This window comes from Phyllobates terribilis, unplaced genomic scaffold (assembly GCF_046119375.1).
Source record: "Phyllobates terribilis strain yellow unplaced genomic scaffold, ASM4611937v1 Scaffold_3__8_contigs__length_932513732, whole genome shotgun sequence".
In the NCBI taxonomy this organism is placed as follows: Eukaryota; Metazoa; Chordata; class Amphibia; order Anura; family Dendrobatidae; genus Phyllobates; species Phyllobates terribilis.
The window spans coordinates 664,591,638-664,610,974 of record NW_027362763.1 but is presented as its reverse complement, the minus strand read 5'-3'; the positions used below and the strand labels follow the sequence as shown (position 1 = coordinate 664,610,974).

Sequence of the window (19,337 nt, the reverse complement as noted above, 5' to 3'; positions counted from 1 at the left end):
ACCAGCTTTTATAGGGGCAGCCAGCTCCCCCTACTGGCCTGAGACAGGAGGCATTGCATGCTAATGTTCCCCTGACTAGAGATCCTCCCCCTTGCTCTCAGACACAGCTTTATTACATTTTGTGGCATCCAGGCCAGGGTGACACATTCCCCCCTAGTGAAATTTAGTACTCCGGGACTAAACAGTAAACAAAGACAATATGCATAACCATAAAACAATAACAGACAGACGACGCACAGATTGAGTTCTTAAGGTCACAGTGTGGCCTGTGACCGGGTGTCCATATCACCAGCACAACGGGGAGCCTTAACCAGGTGGGGGTCTGTCCTACCCCAAGTCCTTTACAGTCTTAGTTCATTCCTGGGTTAGGCTCCGAACGCAGTCCATACAAGGTCCCGGTTATTAAAAGTCCATAACCTTCGAGTCTGTACGGCAACTGTAAGGAACTGAAACACACAATTACTAATCTCGCATGTAACTTGGCAAACAATTCAACATTTGGCAACAGGGTCATTTACAATTTTAATACACTCTATATTCTCCAGCGAGTGGGTATCTGCCCCTTTGTGCTCCTGGTTGACCTCCTTAACCCACTGTCTGGTGGTGGACCAACCTGGCTTTCCCCACTAGCGTTAGGGGTGCAGCTACCAGCTGGGTGTACAGGTAGGGCAGGCAGCTGTCTGCGGGTTCTTTGGCTTACCGCAGGCATGGCAGGCTCACTGTCAGCAGAGGATTGACTCTCCTGGGCTGCTGGTACAGGCTCTTCTGCCTCTGGAACCGCTTGCTCCTCTTCACCTTCCGGCTCTGGTGTTGGTTGTTGAGGTGCCGGTTGCAGGAAATGCAGGACAGGTACCACTATGGCATCATTTATGCGAGCCCAGGACTGAGGGAACTCTCCGAGAACGGTGCTGATCATTTCTTCCTTGTCCTCTGCGGGTTCAAGGTCACTCTGATCCTCTTCTGCACTACGGAGTTGCTCGGGGGACCTTTTGAGGTGGTCTCTGGAGACGACACTAGTGGTTTCTCCTCCGTCCTTGGTGATTACGCACACCTTTGGGTTGTCGTGGTCAGACTGCAGTACGGTGTAGGGTTCCCTTTCCCACTGGTCGTCCAACTTATGCAGTCTTCTCTTCCGCTTCAGGACCTGCTCACCAGGTTCTAGGGGACCAGCAGGGGCGTGTTGGTTGAAGAGTTTTTCTTGCCTCTCTCTCGCCTGGGCCAGGCTCTTCTCCACACTCTCCTGTACCTTCTTGTACTGCAGTTGCCTTTCCGTATCCCAGTCCGCATCTGGGGAGGTGTCCTCAGGTATTAGGACTCCCATCTCCAGGTCTACGGGCAGCTTACCTGGTCTGGCTCGCATCAGGTAAGCCGGGGTGCAGTTTGTAGCATTCACCGGGATATTGTTGTATAGGTCTATCAGGTCCGGCAGTTTTTCTGGCCACAGGCTGCGTTCTTCCAGGGGCAACGTCTTCAGGAGATCAATGACTATATTGTTCATTTTCTCACACATCCCGTTGGTTTGGGGGTGGTAAGGCGTTGTCCGAATCTTCTTACAGCCATAGAGGTTGCAGAACTCCTGGAAGATTTCAGCCTCGAACGCTGGACCCTGGTCTGTCTGGACCTGTTCCGGATACCCGTGTGGACGACAGAAGTATTGCTGGAAGGCTCTAGCCGCTGTTTGGGCTGTCAAGTCTTTTACCGGGACCACCACTAGAAAATGGGAATAGTGGTCCACGATTGTCAGGGCATAGATGTATCCTGACCGGCTTGGAGCCAATTTGACATGGTCCAGAGCTACCAGCTCAAGAGGCTGCGTGGTGACGATGGGCCTCAAGGGTGTCTTCTGGCTGGTGCGGTCCTTCCTCCTCAGGTGACAAGGGCCACAGTCTCTGCACCACTTTTCTACAGCTCCTCTCATGCCGACCCAAAAGAACCTTCCTCTTAGCAGGAACTCCAGTTTCTTCCAACCGAAGTGCCCCGCTCTGTCATGGTAAGCCCCCAGGACCATAGCTGCATCCCGCCTTGGAACCACGACTTGCCAGGTCAGCTCGTGTGTCCGGTGGTTGACAATCCTTCTGCACAACTTGCCTTCGTAGAGGAACAGCTTGCTCTTCTCTTTCCATAGCTGCTTGGCTTCCTCTGGAGCATCCGGATCTATGCGGGCATCTTCCTGGGTCAGCAGATCTTTCACCAGGCGGATGGCAGGGTCACTATCTTGGGTCTCGGCCCAGCTGTGGTGAGGTAGGAGATTTATAATCACGGTTGTTAGATCCTCCTCCTTCACGCGGTGGGAGTATTGAGCGGCTCCATACCGGTGAAACGCGGGGAGTTCTACCTCCTCCAGCTCTTCAGGGTCTTCGTCACCTTCAGGTAAGTGAGGCATTCTTGATAGGGCGTCCGCGTTGGCATTGGTTTTGCCTGCCCGGTACTTGATCACGAAGTCATAGTTGGAGAGACGGGCCATCCACCGCTGTTCCAGGGCACCCAGTCTTGCATTGTCCAGGTGTGTCAACGGGTTGTTGTCCGTGTACACGGTGAACTTTGCGGAGGCCAGGTAATGCTTGAAGCGTTCTGTCACGGCCCACACCACTGCCAAGAATTCTAGCTTGAAGGAGCTGTAATTCTCCAGGTTCCTCTCGGTGGGTCTCAGCTTCCGGCTGGCGTACGCGATCACCCTTTCTCTGCCCTGTTGGTTTTGGGACAGTACGGCTCCCAGTCCCACATTACTGGCGTCTGTGTGAAGGATAAAAGGCTGGCCATAATCAGGGTAGGCCAGGATCTCATCCCCCGTGAGGGCCATCTTTAGCTGGCGGAAGGACTCCTCTTCCGGTCTATCCCACTTGAAGGGTGGCTTTTGACTTCTGGACTTAGACTGTCCGATCAGGAGGTCCTGCATAGGAGCTGCCATCTTGGTGAACCCGGGGATGAACCTTCGGTAGTAGCCTACCAACCCGAGAAACTGTCTCACCTCTTTGATGTTCGAGGGGCTTGGCCAGCTCTTGATTGCCGTGACCTTGTCAGGGTCGGGGGCCACTCCTTCCGCGCTTACCACGTGCCCCAGGTACTGGACCTTTGGTTTCAGCAGGTGACACTTCGATGGTTTCACCTTCAGGCCATAGCCTGCCAGGGCTTCGAACACCTCAGCCAGGTGTTTGAGATGGTCCTCCTAGGTCTTCGAATAGACGATCACGTCGTCCAGGTAAAGGAGGACCGTCTCGAAGTTTCGGTGCCCTAGACAGCATTCCATCAGCCGCTGGAAGGTCCCGGGTGCGTTGCAGAGCCCGAAAGGCATACAGTTGAATTCACTCAGTCCCATCGGGGTGGTGAAGGCGGTCTTCTCCTTGTCAGCCTCTGCCACAGGAACCTGCCAGTACCCACTAGTAAGGTCCAAAGTAGAAAAGAAGTTAGCTGATTTTAGTGCGGCTAAAGACTCCTCTATTCTAGGCAGCGGATATGCGTCTTTGTGGGTGATACGGTTGATTTGTCTATAGTCCACGCACATTCTCATGGTGCCGTCTTTCTTTTTCACCAGAACCAAGGGGGCTGCCCAGGGGCTACAGCTGTCTCTAATGACCCCAGCTTCTTTCATTTCTCTTAGCATGCTCTTTGCGTTCTGATAATGTGCAGGGGGTATAGGTCAGTGTCTTTCTTTTATCGGTGGGTGGCTCCCTGTGGGGATGTGGTGTTCTATCCCCTTTACTCTGCCGAAGTCTAGCGGGTGCTTACTAAAGACTCTCTCGTACTCCTGTACCACCCGGTAGACTCCTTGTTTTTGGTGCAGGGGAGTGGAGTCAGCACCCACATGGAGTTTCTGGCACCAGTCCTCCTTTTGTTTCTGGGAGCCATTACCCTCCGCCTGAGGAGATGGAGGCAAGGGTTCCACGGCCCTGATAGCTTTGTGTTCGACAACAAACAGTTTGGCGAGTGTAGCGTACCTGGGTAAGTGTACTTCTCTCTCCCCAATGTTGAGAATGCGGACGGGCACCCTCCCATGACGGACATCAACCACCCCCCGGACTGTCAAAATGGTGGGCCTGCTGTCTGAGTACACGGGTTCTACCATGACTTGGTAGTCTCTACCTCTCAACCCGATTGCAGTCCGACACCAGATCATCATTTCACTTTTGGGAGGCATGGAGATGGGGAATGGGTCACTCAGTCTTACGCTACTGATCTCACCACCAGACAGTTCTACCTGCTGCCGTCTCATCAGGGCTTTTATCTCCTTGTTGAGGACTCTCTGTTGGCTGGAACTAGCATTCACCGCCACCTGTTGTAGAATTACATTTACCTCTGAAAGACAATTTTCAATCACGTTAGTACCCACAGTTATTTTAGGGTGACTTTCACGACGGTCAATGTCCACAATAATTACTCCCTGTGCCGGCAGTTCAACTTTACCAATTTTAATGGTCATCTCCTTGAACCCCATCTGCGGCACGGGTAAGCCATTACTGGCGATGATGCTCAAGTTACTGTCTGGATACCGTGTGATATCAGCATCAGTCCAATACTGCTTAAAAAGTACATAAGGGATAGTGGTTACTTGTGACCCAGTATCCAGCAAGGCGCTCATGGGGATACCGTCCAGCACCACGGGTAAAACCGGGCGCCCCCCAACGTACTTATCACGCCAATTATAAGGGCCTGGTGATCTTATGCCTGGGGGTTGGCCCTCTGCCCCAGGTTGGACCCGTTTAAATTACAGTACCTGGAAATGTGTCCGGGCTGGTTGCATCGACGGCAAATGGGCTGTCCTTCCTCTGCGTAGCGGTCTGTTGGCCTCCCTCGGAACGACGGGATCCTCCTCTGTCGATGCCACGGGACATCCTCTGGACTTGAAGCCAGCTCGATGGGTCTTGCCGGGTCCACTTGCAACGCCTGGACGGTCCTGGTCAACGCCGCGACGCTCCTGGTCAGCTCCTGGACTTGGTGGTGCAGGTCTTTCGACGGGGCTTGGTTCAGGGCCTGTGCATCAGCCCCCATGGGGTCCATAGAGGAGGGCGCCGCCTCCTGGTGGTAGGTGAGAGCAGGGCGCCGGGGGTTTATAGCGCCACTGGTTGCAGATTCACGGAGCACCCTTATGGCCCTGTCCTTAAATTGGGCAAAGGTCAGGTCGGGGTTCTGAAAGAACATGAGGCGCAGTTGGGCCCTGTGGGCGCTGGACAGCAGACCCTCTATGAATTGTTCTGTTAGCAGCTTATCCGTTTCCTGCACACTGCCAGGGTCAGTTTGTTGAATAGCCCTCAAGGCTTCCTGCAGATTTAGGGCATAGTCTCTGATGCTGTCCTGTGCCCGCTGCTTACATCCATAGAACCTCATTTTAATCTCAGCGGAGGTACGTGTGTCAAAGGTACCCCGCAGCCGGGCCAGAATACCCTTCAAAGTCCTTTTCTCCTCAGTGGGCCATGATTTTACCTCCCTTTGGGCTGCGCCAGTTAACTGCCCTGTTAGTATGCTGACCTTCTGTTCCTCTGTCAGGGGGTAAACATGGAACAAACTGTACAGCCTTTCCTTAAAGTCAGTTAGGGCATGGGGCTCCCCTGAGTATTTGGGCAGCCAGGCCGCTCCAGGGATGTAGGGCAGGGAAAAGGGCATCAACGCTGCTGCAGCTGCGTTGGTGGTAGTGGGCGCCTCTGTGTCTGACATCTTCCTCCCCCCTAGTTAAGCGTGGCCTACCTTCCGACGATCCTCTTCTGTAGGCCGCGGCTCCGCTGCTGCTGCTATGGACGAGGACCTGGCGTCGCGTCCTGATGACCTCAGCGTCGCTCTCTCTCCCTTCCAGGACCTTGCGCAGCGTCGGTGCGTGGGGCGGAGCTTCGGATCTCGCGCGGTTTTGACGTCCACGCCCCTCTTATTCCCGCGCGGCATCCTGAAGATGGCGTCCGATGGCAGGAAGCAGCTGCGGATGGCGGGAAGACGGCAGAAGACGGCGGGAAACGGTCCAAGATGGCGTCTGATGGCGGGAATCTGCTCCGGATGGCGGGAAACGACTCCGGACGGCGGGAAACTTCGCCACAGGTAAGTTACAAAAGTCTTTTTCAGGCACGCAGTACCCGGTGGTTGCGGGCACGAAATCCTGCCGACTACGCCAAAGCTGACTCGCCCCCTGGGCCGTGGGGCACTCGGATCCGGGCAATAGGGGGAACGATGGGAGTAGTAGTGGCAACCCGGTTCCGTGGCTCAGGGTGGTCAGGCCAGTGGTAGTCCGTTTTGTGCTGTTGGTTTTGTCCGACTACGCCACCCGTGGATTTGCGGTCATTAAGAACCGCCGCTGCAGGGCAGACCGCTGGGGCTGATGATATATGCAGCTGGGATGGTGTGACTCCCCACGGGAAGAGTGCGGCCCCAGGGCAGTGTAGTGGATGGTGGGAGTGATGGTAGTGAGAGTCCCGGTGCTGATAGTGCTGGAGGAGCAAGGAGCACACAGACAACAAGTTGCAGTCCAGGGTCTTTACTAAAACAGGTAAACTGACCCATAAACAGTCCCGGCTAGGAGGGGACCTGGATGTCTGAGAGCAACGGGGAAATTGGCCCTGGTCAGGGTGAGGGTGTAGGCCTACCGTGCTTTCTGCGCTCCTTCTGGCTATCTCCTCGTTATATTGTAACAGCCCACGTTTCCGAGCTTTCCGTGTATTCTCGCCTGTATGGCCTGCGACATGGGTTCCTTTCTGCTCCCAGCCTTGTACGGCTTTACTGGTCCCTTCGGTTGTGGCAGGGCCTCCAGGCTTCTTAGGCCAAGGAATATACAGTCCCTTGCGGACTGGTTCTCTGCTGGGGGATGTGGAATCCTCCCAGCCTCAGACACCAAAGTCTGGTAAAGTAAGTCTTTTATCTGCCAAGACAGGCTTGCTTCGCCTCTTGTCTCTGGCTTGTGGCTCTCCTCCTGCCACACTTCCTCTTAGGTGCAATACAACTGTCTGTCCCTGCTCTGCTCTGGGACAAGTCTCAGTCCTGAGACAGGCCTTCAAGTTCTCTCTAACCCTGCCCCCAGTACCAGCTTTTATAGGGGCAGCCAGCTCCCCCTACTGGCCTGAGACAGGAGGCATTGCATGCTAATGTTCCCCTGACTAGAGAACCTCCCCCTTGCTCTCAGACACAGCTTTATTACATTTTGTGGCATCCAGGCCAGGGTGACACACATCCAGTTCTCGCGCGCTTTCGTCGTCCACGCCCCTCTTCTTCCAGCGCGGCGTCGCGAAGATGGCGCCCGATAGAGGGAAAATGGCTGCGGATGGCGGGAAACTCCACCAAGGTAAGTTTTACAGTCTTTCCTCAGGCACGCAGTACCCGTTGGTGGCGGGCACGAAATCCTGCCGACTACACCAAAGTTGACGCGCCCCCTGGGCCGTGTGGGGAACCCAAAACCGGGCCTTTTGTGGGATGCTGGGGGTTGTAGTCTCCACGTGGCGGTGACCCGGTCCGTGGCTCAGGGTGGTCAAACCAAATGGCAGTCTATAAGCTGAATGTCCGACTACGCCACCCGTGGATTGCGGTCAGAGTGAACCGCCGCTGCAGGGCAGACCCACAGGTGCAGCTGAGCGTAGTATATCGTCAGGGCAGTAAATGGGGATGTTGGTGGAGATGGTGTGCAGGAGCAGCAGTAACCACACGGAGTCTGTCATGCAAGTCAGGGTCTTTACTGCTGGTGGTGTTAAAGGACCCTTCCGGAATACCGGTTAACAATGGAGGCCTGGTCAGTCTGAGAGCAACTGGGAAATCCCGCTGGTCAGGGGGAGTTTGTAGGCCTACCGTGCTGACTCCACTCTTTCTTGGCTATCCTGCTGTAGTGTAGTGGTAGCCCACGTCTCTGAGTGTACCGTGTTGTTCTCACCCGTATGACTGGCGACTCGGGCCTTCCGTGCTTCTCACCCCTCCAGGGCAGTAGTAGTCCCTCTCGTGTGGCTGAGCCTCCGGGCTTCCTTGGACCAAAGGACTTGAAGTCCCCTGCGTGGTGGTTTTCTGCTGCTGGGCTTATAACCCTCACAGCCTCGGACTCCAGTGTCCGGCTTTACAAGTCTCTAGCCAGGGTGAGCTCTCCTATCTCCCCTCCTGGCCTCGTGTTCCTCCTTTGCCTACAGGGACTCCTCAGCCTGCTGCTGACCTGTCCCTATGCAACTTGTCTGGAACCTGTCTCTGGCTGGACTCTGACTGTTCTCTGGCTGGTCTCGACTCCCTAACCCCGCCCCAGATCCAATTTATAAAGGGCAGGTTTCTCCCCTCCCTGGATTGAGACAGGAGGTGCTGCATGCTTATTGTCCCCAACCAGGGAACCTCCCACCTGCTCTCAGACATGACATTGCTGCCACTGTGGCGACCAGACCTGGGGTGCAACTAGTCCTTGATGACAAAATTTGCAGAAAGATAAAGGAGGAGATATGTGTAGCCACCGGATCCTCAGAACTTAATAGTAAGGAGAATGGAACCAACCAAGGCTCCATAGTTGGGTCTGCTCTTTTCAGGAGACCTAGAGAAGACACATGGTCTGCCTCTATGGTCAGATGCCCTGGGCTCAGAGACTTCGGGTCACAAGTTTTATGTAATGAATTTTAGGTTGGACTTGGACAAATCTTTAATTCCAAACAGGGAACACTTAATTTTTACATATTGTCGCCTCCACTTATTACAGAAGCCAAAGAGAAAAAAGGAGAAAATTCTTGCCCAATTATTACCATCACGCGTTTCATGAACTGTAACGAGACTTAAATTGGAAGATAATTGCCATGAAATCTCCGCCGGTAAAGATGTGGTCAGGTTAACCCTTGTACAATGAGGTGGAAGCCTCCGCAGCTCTGCTCACAGCACGAAACCTCAAAGCACCGACGCGCGTCACGCCGAGAATTCACATCACCGGGGAAAGAAAAAAAAACTCTCTATTTTTTTAAATGCTTTTTTTTTTGCTTTGCTTTTTTGTAGCTGTCACTGAGTTTTCTTCTTCAATAGAAGGATCTGAGGCGACACGATCCCCAGGTATTCGCCCACAGCTGTAGGTAATGTAGGAATATAACATTTACTGTCGGAGGAATTCTTACACATTACAGATGTATTGTGCTCCGACTTCACAAGACGACAGAAGCGCAAACTCTTAGTAAACGCTCCTTTATGTATGTGGAAGAGGAAAAAGAGAGAGAAAAGGCTGGAAAATCTCCGTATTTATATTCTGCAACCGTTATCAAGGCCATTGTATCCTTCCTGGCTACCTGTGCTAATATAAGAGATAAGAGAAGAAGACAGAGGGATAGATAGATAGATAGATAGATAGATAGATAGATAGATAGATAGATAGATAGATAGATAGATAGATAGATAGATAATAGATAGATAGATAGATGATAGATAGAGAGATAGATAGATAGATAGATAGATAATAGATAGATAATAGATAGATGATAGATAAATAATTAATGGATAGATAATAAATAGATAGATAGATAGATAGATAATAGATAGATGATAGATAGATAATAGATAGATAGATAATAGATAGATAATAGATGATAGATAGATAATAGATAGATGATAGATAGATAATAGATAATAGATAGATAATAGATAGATAATAGATAGATAGATAGATAATAGATAGATAATAGATGATAGATAGATGATAGATAGATAGATAATAGATAGATGATAGATAGATAGATAGACAATAGATAATAGATAGATAGATAATAGATAGATAATAGATGGATGATAGATAGATAATAGATAGATAATAGATAGATAATAGATGGATGATAGATAACAGAAAGATGATAGATAATAGATAGATAATAGATAGATAGATAATAGATAGATAATAGATAGATAGATAATAGATAGATAGATAATAGATAGATAATAGATAGATAATAGATAGATGATAGATAGATAGATAATAGATAGATAATAGATAGATAGATAGATAGATAGATAATAGATAGATGATAGATAGATAATAGATAGATAATAGATAGATAATAGATAGATAATAGATAATAGATAGATGATAGATAATAGATAGATAATAGATGATAGATGGATATTAGAGCGATGATTAATAGCTATAGATGTGATACACGTTGTTACTGATTCATCGCGATGTTTCGCTTCCCCATATGATATTTTGATAATAAATAAATCTCAGAACAATTTATCTGTGGATGTTTCTTTGTGTTTTTCTCTCTCGATCTTTCATGGTGACTGTACAGAAGCATAATGTACAGATAATGTAAGAGGAAGGACTCGAGCGTCTTCTCCCGTTGTGTCATTAGTGGAGATCGCTGATGTTTTTTTGGCCATTTTTTGTTTACAAATAACTAGACTTGAGTAGAAAGAAGAGGCGCTGAGGAGGCCGGGGCGGAGGCCGGGGCGGAGGCGGAGGTGCAGAGAGCTCGGGTCCGGCCACCACGGACACCCCATCAGGGTCCTGGAAAGCTTTTTTGCCGAACTCAATTAGTAGAGAATTGGTCAGATGTTTATAGTCAAAAATTTGCAAAGTGTTGGGAAAAGAAAAAGTGACCATAAAGGCTGTGGACACATGCGGGGACTTACTGACTGTATTTTGGAAGTAAAAATATTTTTTATTATTGGATTTAAATAAAAAAAACTTGCACCGTTATTCTTTTACAGATTTTTTGTTTCCCTGCACATTACTGACTGAAGATTGAGTGAACTAATTGTCAGTCAGTGAGCTTGCTGTGATGGGGCATTAATAACACTTCTATGCATCTGTTCTGAACTCCTCTGTGCTGATTTATGATCTCAAATCAGGTAAAAGTGAATTGCACTTTGTAGCTATGGGAAAGGAAGTAGAGATTTATATACTCTCTCATTAGCAGCAGCTCACTGACATATTCTCAGTTAACTCATTCTGCAGCCAGTGATGTGCTGGGAAACAAAGACTTAAGCAATAAGTAAGTGCTGATCCTTAACTACTTAGACAAGTAGGGGCGATCTATTACCTTTTGTGTAAGGAAGAATTCATTTACAATACAACGCTTTACCGGAGGCGAATATTAATGTGGCGCACAGATTAGCGGCACGTCTGCTCCAATGTTTTTCAGTTGGCATCTTTGACTTTGGTATTTTTTCCAAAAAGCATAAAGTTCTAGGTTTTACTTTTTTTGAGAACTTTTTGCAACAATATTTCTCCGCTTTACCAAACATTGCACCAAAATCTGCAACTGCTTCCAGTTGAGAAAGTTCCTGTTGCTTTGTGCACGCGTAGCATTTTTTGATGCATTTTCGCAGCAGTTTTCCCACTCGGAAATGCTGCGAAAATGCATCAAAAAACGATCTACCAGCTATAGCAATGTAATCCCGATGTGCTGTGCACATGATACGGAAATTTTCCGCTTAAAATTAGCATTGCGGAAAAAAACGCAGCATGACCATTGAGAGGGTGTTTCCTCTCGCGAATTCGCGCCCATTGACTTGAATTGAACTGCAGCAAAACCGCAGATATAGAAACTATACCTGCGGATTTGCTGAGTTTCAATTAAAGCAAATAAGTGCGAATTTGCAGCGGAAACGCAGTGCGGGTGGTACCCGGGTCGGGAGAGGTGGACTACTGCTCCTCTCATCCGACCAACGATAACAACGAGAGCGGCGCTGCTGGGAGGAGCAGTAGTCTCCACACCCTAACCGGCGTGCCACTGTAAAAAAAAGAAAAAAGAAGTAAACATAAAAAAAAAAAACCCTTACACTTACCTGTCCGGTGCCCACCGGTGTCCTCCTGGTCCCCAGCAATCCTCTCCTCCCGGCGGCCAGAGGTACACTGCTGGGAGCGCGCTCGCTCTCTGCACTGTACTGAGCTACCAGGACCTGCGGTCACGTGAGCGATCAGCTGATCGCTCACGTGACCTCACCGTGGGAACATTCTCAAGAATGTTCCCACGGTGGTGAGCTCACCGGGGATGATCAACTGATCTTCAGCTGATGAACTCCAGTGACCCCCTGCAGCAGCAGTGTACACTGACAGGAATGATTTTACACTCCTGTCAGTGTACATTGCTGTCCTCTACAGCAGTGACATCAGTGATTGCTGATGTCACTGCTGTAGAAGTGACCCGGATCGCCGAGGGACAATCATTGGCGATAATTGTGGACTGCGTCGTGACGCAAGAGAATTTGACATGCTGCGGTCCTGAAAGACGCGCCACATGTCAGTGTCCGTGGGTGATCCGCAGCCTCTGATGCACACATAGTGGTCATAAGATTTCTAGAGATCCCATCCACTATGCTGTAACATCTGGAGGCTGCAGGTTTGACGCAGTATAAACATACAGCTTCAAACCTGCAGCGGCTCCTGACTGTGGCCACGTACCCAAACTCACGCACAGAATGTCAATTTCTGTTGCGGACACACTAGACCGAATGAAGTGTCATTATATACGGTGGATTCACATGTAAAGACAACAAAAGTGCGGAATTAGCACACAGCATTTTGGATGCAGCAAAAATGCGCTGCGTCCAAAGCGCGGCTGAGTGATGTTCGTGGGGACCTAGTGGCTAACAAATCAGCTGTCAGCTGTTAATTATAGCCAGGGACCATGTTTGCAAATGGCACCTTCCCAGGCTAAAGATAGCAGCTTACAGCAGCTGCATAAATTACATTAATTATTTGAAATACAACAGACACATTCTTTAATCATTTAAATTAACCAATACACTCACCCCAGTTCTGACGGTAATCCAAGGGTTTAAGCAATGTCCCAGCAAATAACTTTATTTAGCTCCTAAAAGCATTCATTGATGTACAAAAACGCTTTAAAAACGTGGCAAAATTGCGGCAAAACCTCGCGTTTTTTCCGCAACGTTTTTTCCTGGTTAGGAGATGCAGAAACGCTCTGGAAATTTCTGCTTCAAATCCTGAACGTGCTCACATAGCCTTATAAAGTTTTTTTTTACGCGATAGTAATTTTTATTACAGCTTTCTAAGTTTACTGTGCATATCTTAATATATATATTATTTTTTATCTATTTTTTTTTAACGGTGTGCACACAGCATTATTTGTTGGGTTTTTTTTTGGTGTCACTTTCATCCTTATCAAAAGTTGTTGAAGTTCCTTCTCTTTTCTTTTCTTGCTTCTCAATAGAACTTCAGGACACACATTAAAAAAGACCGCTGATGAGCGTTACATTGTGCCGGTTTATACTTTACTGACTTGTATATAAAGGAGTCTGCGATAAAGCAGGAACCTTCAACGAACTCAAGTTGGGAGAAATCACTTTGACCTTTTCAGATGCATAAAGTTCCAAAATTCATGAAGTTACGTCAAAGACTTACAAGAATTGTATTTCTTCTCCGGGTTTTATGTGATTAAAGTTGAAAGGGTTTATTTCAGGAGTTCAGCGGGGCTGAGCTGCAGTACCAGATATTGCCACCATAAAAGGAATGGCGCTGCACCTGGTGAACAATGAAACAGATGAAAAATGAATAATTTCTGCCACAAAATTGTAGCAAATTACGACAGAAATGTATCCAGAGCTTTATGGAATAACATGTTTTGCAGTGGTGCATGGCAAGCTGAAAGATGCTCCAAATTCATGAAGAGGAGTACATCTAAAAGCTAATCTGTCACCAGGTTTTATGCATGTTGTAGGGGCAGAGACACTGATTCCAGAAATGTGTCACTTACTTTACTGGGTGCAGCAGTTTTGATAAAATCCATTTTTTTCTGCAGCAGATCTAGCAGTTCTCTGAATGCTGAGCCCTGTATAAATTCACCCACACCACTGATTGACAGCTTACTGCGTGCACTGTGCATAGACAGAAATTTGCTAATCAGTGGTGGGGGCTGAGTTGGACTACCTAGCGACAGGATTATTAGTTCTCTAGTGATAATCTCCTGCTAATAAAACAAGGATTTCATGAAAACTACAGCAAGCAGCCCAGTAAGTGACACAACGCTGGAATCAGAGTCTCAGCCCCTACATCATGCTGCTCTTAGATTAGATGGCAAAAAACTGGTGACAGATTCCCTTTAGGGTATTTTTTGCATATTACTCTAGCGCACGCTTCATCAAGTCTAATCTCCATACTGCCGTTTCTGATTAATTGGGGCCATTTTGTCAATTCCTCAAGTTTTTCAAGGTCTCTGTTTGTTTTCAGGAAATTAGAGGATTTTTTTCATTCACTGACAGCAAGCAGAGACCTTAAAAGATGTTAAAGGGGTTGTCCACTTCTCGGACAACCCTTTCTCACTCCCTATGTTTCCCCCTTTTAAAATAACAACACTTATACTCTCCTCCGGTTTCAGTGCTGTTCCAGCAGTGTCGGTGTTGTCTCTCCCGGGGATCGTGTAACAGTGTAAAGTCAAGCGAACTCTGCAACCAATCACCGGCCGCTTCACTCTCCTCACCTTCGGACAAATCGCTGCTCTCTCTTCCTCCAGATGTAGGTAATATGTCCGAAGGCGGAGAGAGTGAATTGGCCACAGAGACAGTACCGACCACGCTGGAATGGCATCGACGACACCGGAAGTGAGTATAAGTGTTATTTTAAAAGGGGGAAACATACGGATTGAGAAGGGGTTGTCCGAGTAGTGAACAACCCCCTTAAGTAATTGAAGCACAGAGTCTAGTTGAAAAGTTTAGAACTGGTCACAATTCAGCTATTAGGATTTTTTTGACCTTTGGCGTAAATTACGAGTTCACGCGAAAGATGAATTCAGATTATGCATTTTGATTATAATTGCTCCATGAAATGTATAAAATGATTAGTGCTGGGAAAATGTCTCAATATTAAAGCCTTCTTGTTTTCTCTCATTGCAGGTATCTTTTTCTGGATTTACAATGGAAAAAATCCTCTGCAGTCTTCTGGTGTTTGGAATGGCAGTAGTGGTCAACTCATGTCCAAAATACTGTGTCTGTCAAAACCTGTCAGAATCTCTAGGAACGTTGTGTCCTTCCAAAGGCTTACTCTTTGTACCTGTAGACATCGATCGAAGGACAGTTGAACTTCGTCTCGGGGGTAATTTTATCATAAGCATTAACCGGCAAGACTTTGCCAACATGACAGGTCTTGTTGATCTCACGTTATCTAGAAATACCATCAGTTACATTCAGCCGTATTCCTTTGTGGATCTCGAGAGTCTTCGATCTCTGCATTTGGATACCAACAGGTTGACCAACTTAGGAGATGACATATTTCGAGGACTCATCAATCTCCAACACTTGATCATGAATAATAACCAGCTCAATAGTATCGCAGACGATGCTTTCGAAGATCTTCTGCAAACTCTGGAAGACCTGGATCTTTCTTACAATAATCTTAAAACGATTCCTTGGGATGCCATACGGAGGATGATCAACTTGCATCAGCTCAGTTTGGACCACAATCTTATATATTACATCACGGAGGGAACGTTTCAGGACCTCAATAAGTTGGCCAGGCTTGACTTAACTTCTAACAGGCTACAAAAACTACCTCCAGATCCAATCTTTGCGAGGTCTCAGACGTCCATGATCTCTGCGACACCTTTTCTGCCCCCTTTGTCCTTAAGTTTCGGTGGTAATCCACTTCATTGTAATTGTGAACTGCTGTGGTTGAGGAGGCTCGATAGGGAAGATGATATGGAGACTTGTGCATCGCCTGCCGCTTTGAAAGGAAGGTACTTCTGGTATGTTCGAGAAGAGGAATTTATTTGTGAACCGCCATTAATTACCCAACATACCCAGAAGCTGCTCGTTTTGGAAGGTCAAACTGCTTCCCTAAAATGTAAAGCAGTTGGGGATCCTGCACCGGTAATCCACTGGGTCGCCCCAGATGGACGCCTGATTGGAAATTCCTCCAGGACAACGGTCTATGATAATGGCACCTTAGATATTTTAATAACCACATCCAAGGATTATGGGACCTTCACTTGTATTGCGGCTAATGCAGCCGGAGAGTTAACGGCAGCAGTCGAATTATCGATCGTTCAGTTGCCACATCTCAGCAACGGCACGGGCCGCGCCGCTCCACCAAAATCAAGGCTTTCCGACATCACCAGCTCTAGCAAAACTACCCGAGGGGAGGTCAAGACCCAACCGGAGAGGGCTGTTGTAGTGTCAGAGGTGACAACTACTTCTGCGCTAGTTAAGTGGTCAGTGAGCAAGTCTGCTCCCAAAGTTAAAATGTACCAACTTCAATACAATTGCTCAGATGATGAAGTTCTGATCTACAGGTAAAGTACAACTTTTAATATTCGTACAAAAAAAGGTAAAAACGTTCACCAGAAAATAAAAATACAGAAAATTTACATTTGCCATTTCTATTGTAAAAAAAAAAAATCTTGCATTTCCATAAGAAGACTCCAAGGTAAGAAGAACTGATATTTTCTCCAAAAATATGTTTGCACTTTTTTTTTTTTATCATTTTTTTCCATATTCTACTTTTATTATGAGGTTGAAAAATATGTATAAAATACGTGCAAAAAATGTGGTGTAACATCTATGGCGTTTATCCGACTGTACCGTATAGGAATGGTTTTACTAGTGGATTATTTAATTTATTTATTATTTTATAATAATTATTAGCCCTTTTTTCTAAGAAAATCATCTACAAACGGTGGGAAATGTGGGCCGAGGTCATAACTAGTCACAGAGAAACCTTTTGGGTTCTTACTTTACAATGAGCCAAAAAGAAGAAAAAACAATGTTATAGGGGTTCTCCAAGATGTCTGCAGATCTGACCTCTAGGACCCCTCATAATCAGCACAATAAAGGGGTCATAAGGTTCCCAAGAACATGACATCCCCTACATTTACACAAGAGCTTTGTGTTTGGATTTCAGACCTCTATTAAGCTTCGAAGAACTCCTTTAATTTGAAAAACTAATTAGTGAGTTAATTATTAATTACCAAATTATCCCCAATAATGACAAGATAAAAAGATTTCATTCTTAGATACATTGAAATGAAACAAAATTATAAATATTGCAAAAATTGTTTTTATTATTATAAAATTGTAGATGAACAAATTAGGAATGTTCTATGCCTGAATAGAAAGCAAGTCAGTAGTAAAAGATAGAGGAGGAGATTTACTGAGCGAGACCCTCGAAAGTCCTGGATTAATGTGTACGTGGCTTGTATTCCATTTACTGTGTTTTTTAGAGGTGTTCAAAAATGAGAAAAGATGTGATTTCACTTTAAAGAGATACAACACTTTAAGGTGCCGTTTTTATTATTTTTTATCTTTTTACTTAATTATTTTGTGAGCAAAGTTTCTTTCTCCTTTGCAATAAATTTCTTTGATTTTGTCCCTTATCCCGACCTTTTCTATATTTTTTTGTTGATCAAAGTAATTGTGGTTTGTTTCTCCAGATGTTTGTAGACAGATTTGAAATAGTTTTCAAAAGTTTAAAAAAACTTTTTAAAAAGTCAAAAAATGTTTACTACTCCACTAACTGGGTGACAAAGATGACTTTGCTAGAAGGGGTGGTTTGTTTATCTAGATGTTAGTTGAGAGATTTTTAAAAGTTTTAAAAACTTTTCTAAACTTCAAAAAATGTTTACTACTCCACTATTTAGGTGGCAAAGATGACTTGGCTAGAAAAGATTCCTATCTTAACATTTGTCTCGTGTTTGAAAAAAAATGTATTCTTTAAAACTCTTGGGATCTACAAGTTTTAATTGACACCACTGTTTGGGCGGCATTTGTGCTTGTATTCTACTGAGGGGAGGAACTTTGGCAACTACTGCTGCTCTTTATGAGCATGGCAGCGGAGGTTGAAACAGTTAGAATGACTAAGATATGACAAATTATTCAAGAAGTTTATTCTTGGAATTTCATCTTAAATTCTTCCTCCCATTTTTGCTTACTTTGTAGAAAAAAAAATGCAGAAAATGTCAGCAAGTTGATGGTGACATCTAAGACACATAATACAGATTCTCCCACTTAATACAATAAGAATTACAATGTTTTCACACCTAGTTAGGGTTTTCATTCCCACCCTCAGTGTATATAACATCTTTCCGGTATCCGCTCTGCTGTATCATCCCCGAGTCCAATCTCCATTATAATCAGATTGGCAGACGCGTTTCACACCAATTTAAATTCCATTTAATACATAATTTAAATCCTAATTTACTCATCACCAACAGATTCCCTGACTGTAAATATTATATAACCTTCCTTTCTTTCAAAGTGAGAGCCGAGTACAATTTCTTTTTCTCTTAATGTCTGGGGAAGTCAATTAAAATTAACTGTTTCAATCAAATATATTGAGCATTAGCATATGTCAAATCTGTATCCTTGGCTGCAAAGACTTTCATAGAAAATAGAATAAGAAAATAAATCCTAACTGTACTTGCACAATATAAAGACACCTCATTTACCCCAAGCCAGAAAAAGTAACCATAGGGTATATAATTAATATATGTTACATTGTCTTCAACCACTTTGAATTTCCACAATTGAAGTTATTGATGATTTTATTTGTAATACCATGCCTGGCCACGTGGTGTGCTGTCACAAACATGAGCAGCACAGATTACAAAGAACCTTCATTTAGATGTGGATAGTGCAACACTCTACAGTGACACTCAGTGGTAGGAATGTATAGTTCATTCATCTATATACAATAAAACAGCAACACGGAGATCAAATTTGAACTCAGAAAGCAAAAATGTTACAAATTTGAGTACCAACGTAACGCAGGCCCATTCCTACCATACGATGCAACAGAAAAGTACTGTATTTTCTCCTACAATTCCTATGTAATACAACTTGAATTGGAGCATGTCATAGTTTTTCTTTCCTGGATCTCATATGAATTGTGAGAAATAAGCCTCCAGAGAAAGCACAATATGGGTCTGTTGAAGTCCATGGACTATGCATTACTGATCCGCTTTACAGCCGTACCGTAAAGTTCTTGCTAGCCTGGAAGCTCTTAATAAGTTTTTCGTGGACATTTTTTTGCACAAGCCATTCCATCTAGTAGCTCCCAGAGGAACCCTGGTCTTCATTCTTTAACTGTTGTACAGGGATCCAAACTTTCACAGGGCACCTTGGGTTGGGTCCATTGAGTGGCTGCTGGCTGGGGAAGCAGGTTGGCAGAGAGGGTCATATAAGCCATTTAAAAACCAAAGAGATCGGAATTGTTAGGGAAAGGCAAAAGTCAAAGAGAATTCGAGGTCATCAATTGAATTAAACATAGGATTAGGGCAGAAGAAGTGTAGGGGCAGAACCAGGGTCAGGCATATCCTATAACTGGCAAGTAGAAGGATGGAAATAGGGGTTTAAATAGTGGGACTTAATGAGATGACCATGTTCAGGAATTAACCTCCCCAAGCTTTCTATAGGGACAACATCACAACGAACTTGTGGTGCTTCTTAGTGAAAGAAGTAGAAGGAGACGGAGTGAGCAC

General features: G+C 46.0%; 1 protein-coding gene across 1 annotated transcript in view; it reads left to right on the top strand.

The window, feature by feature from the left end:
- Positions 1–19,337, top strand: part of LRFN2 (leucine rich repeat and fibronectin type III domain containing 2) — a 758,344-nt gene that overhangs the window by 517,034 nt on the left and 221,973 nt on the right. Inside the window, exon 3 of the mRNA XM_073671733.1 lies at positions 14,761–16,154. Coding sequence (XP_073527834.1) covers positions 14,782–16,154 — 1,373 coding nt within the window. The 5' untranslated portion in view covers positions 14,761–14,781. The remainder of the gene's footprint in view (positions 1–14,760; positions 16,155–19,337) is intronic.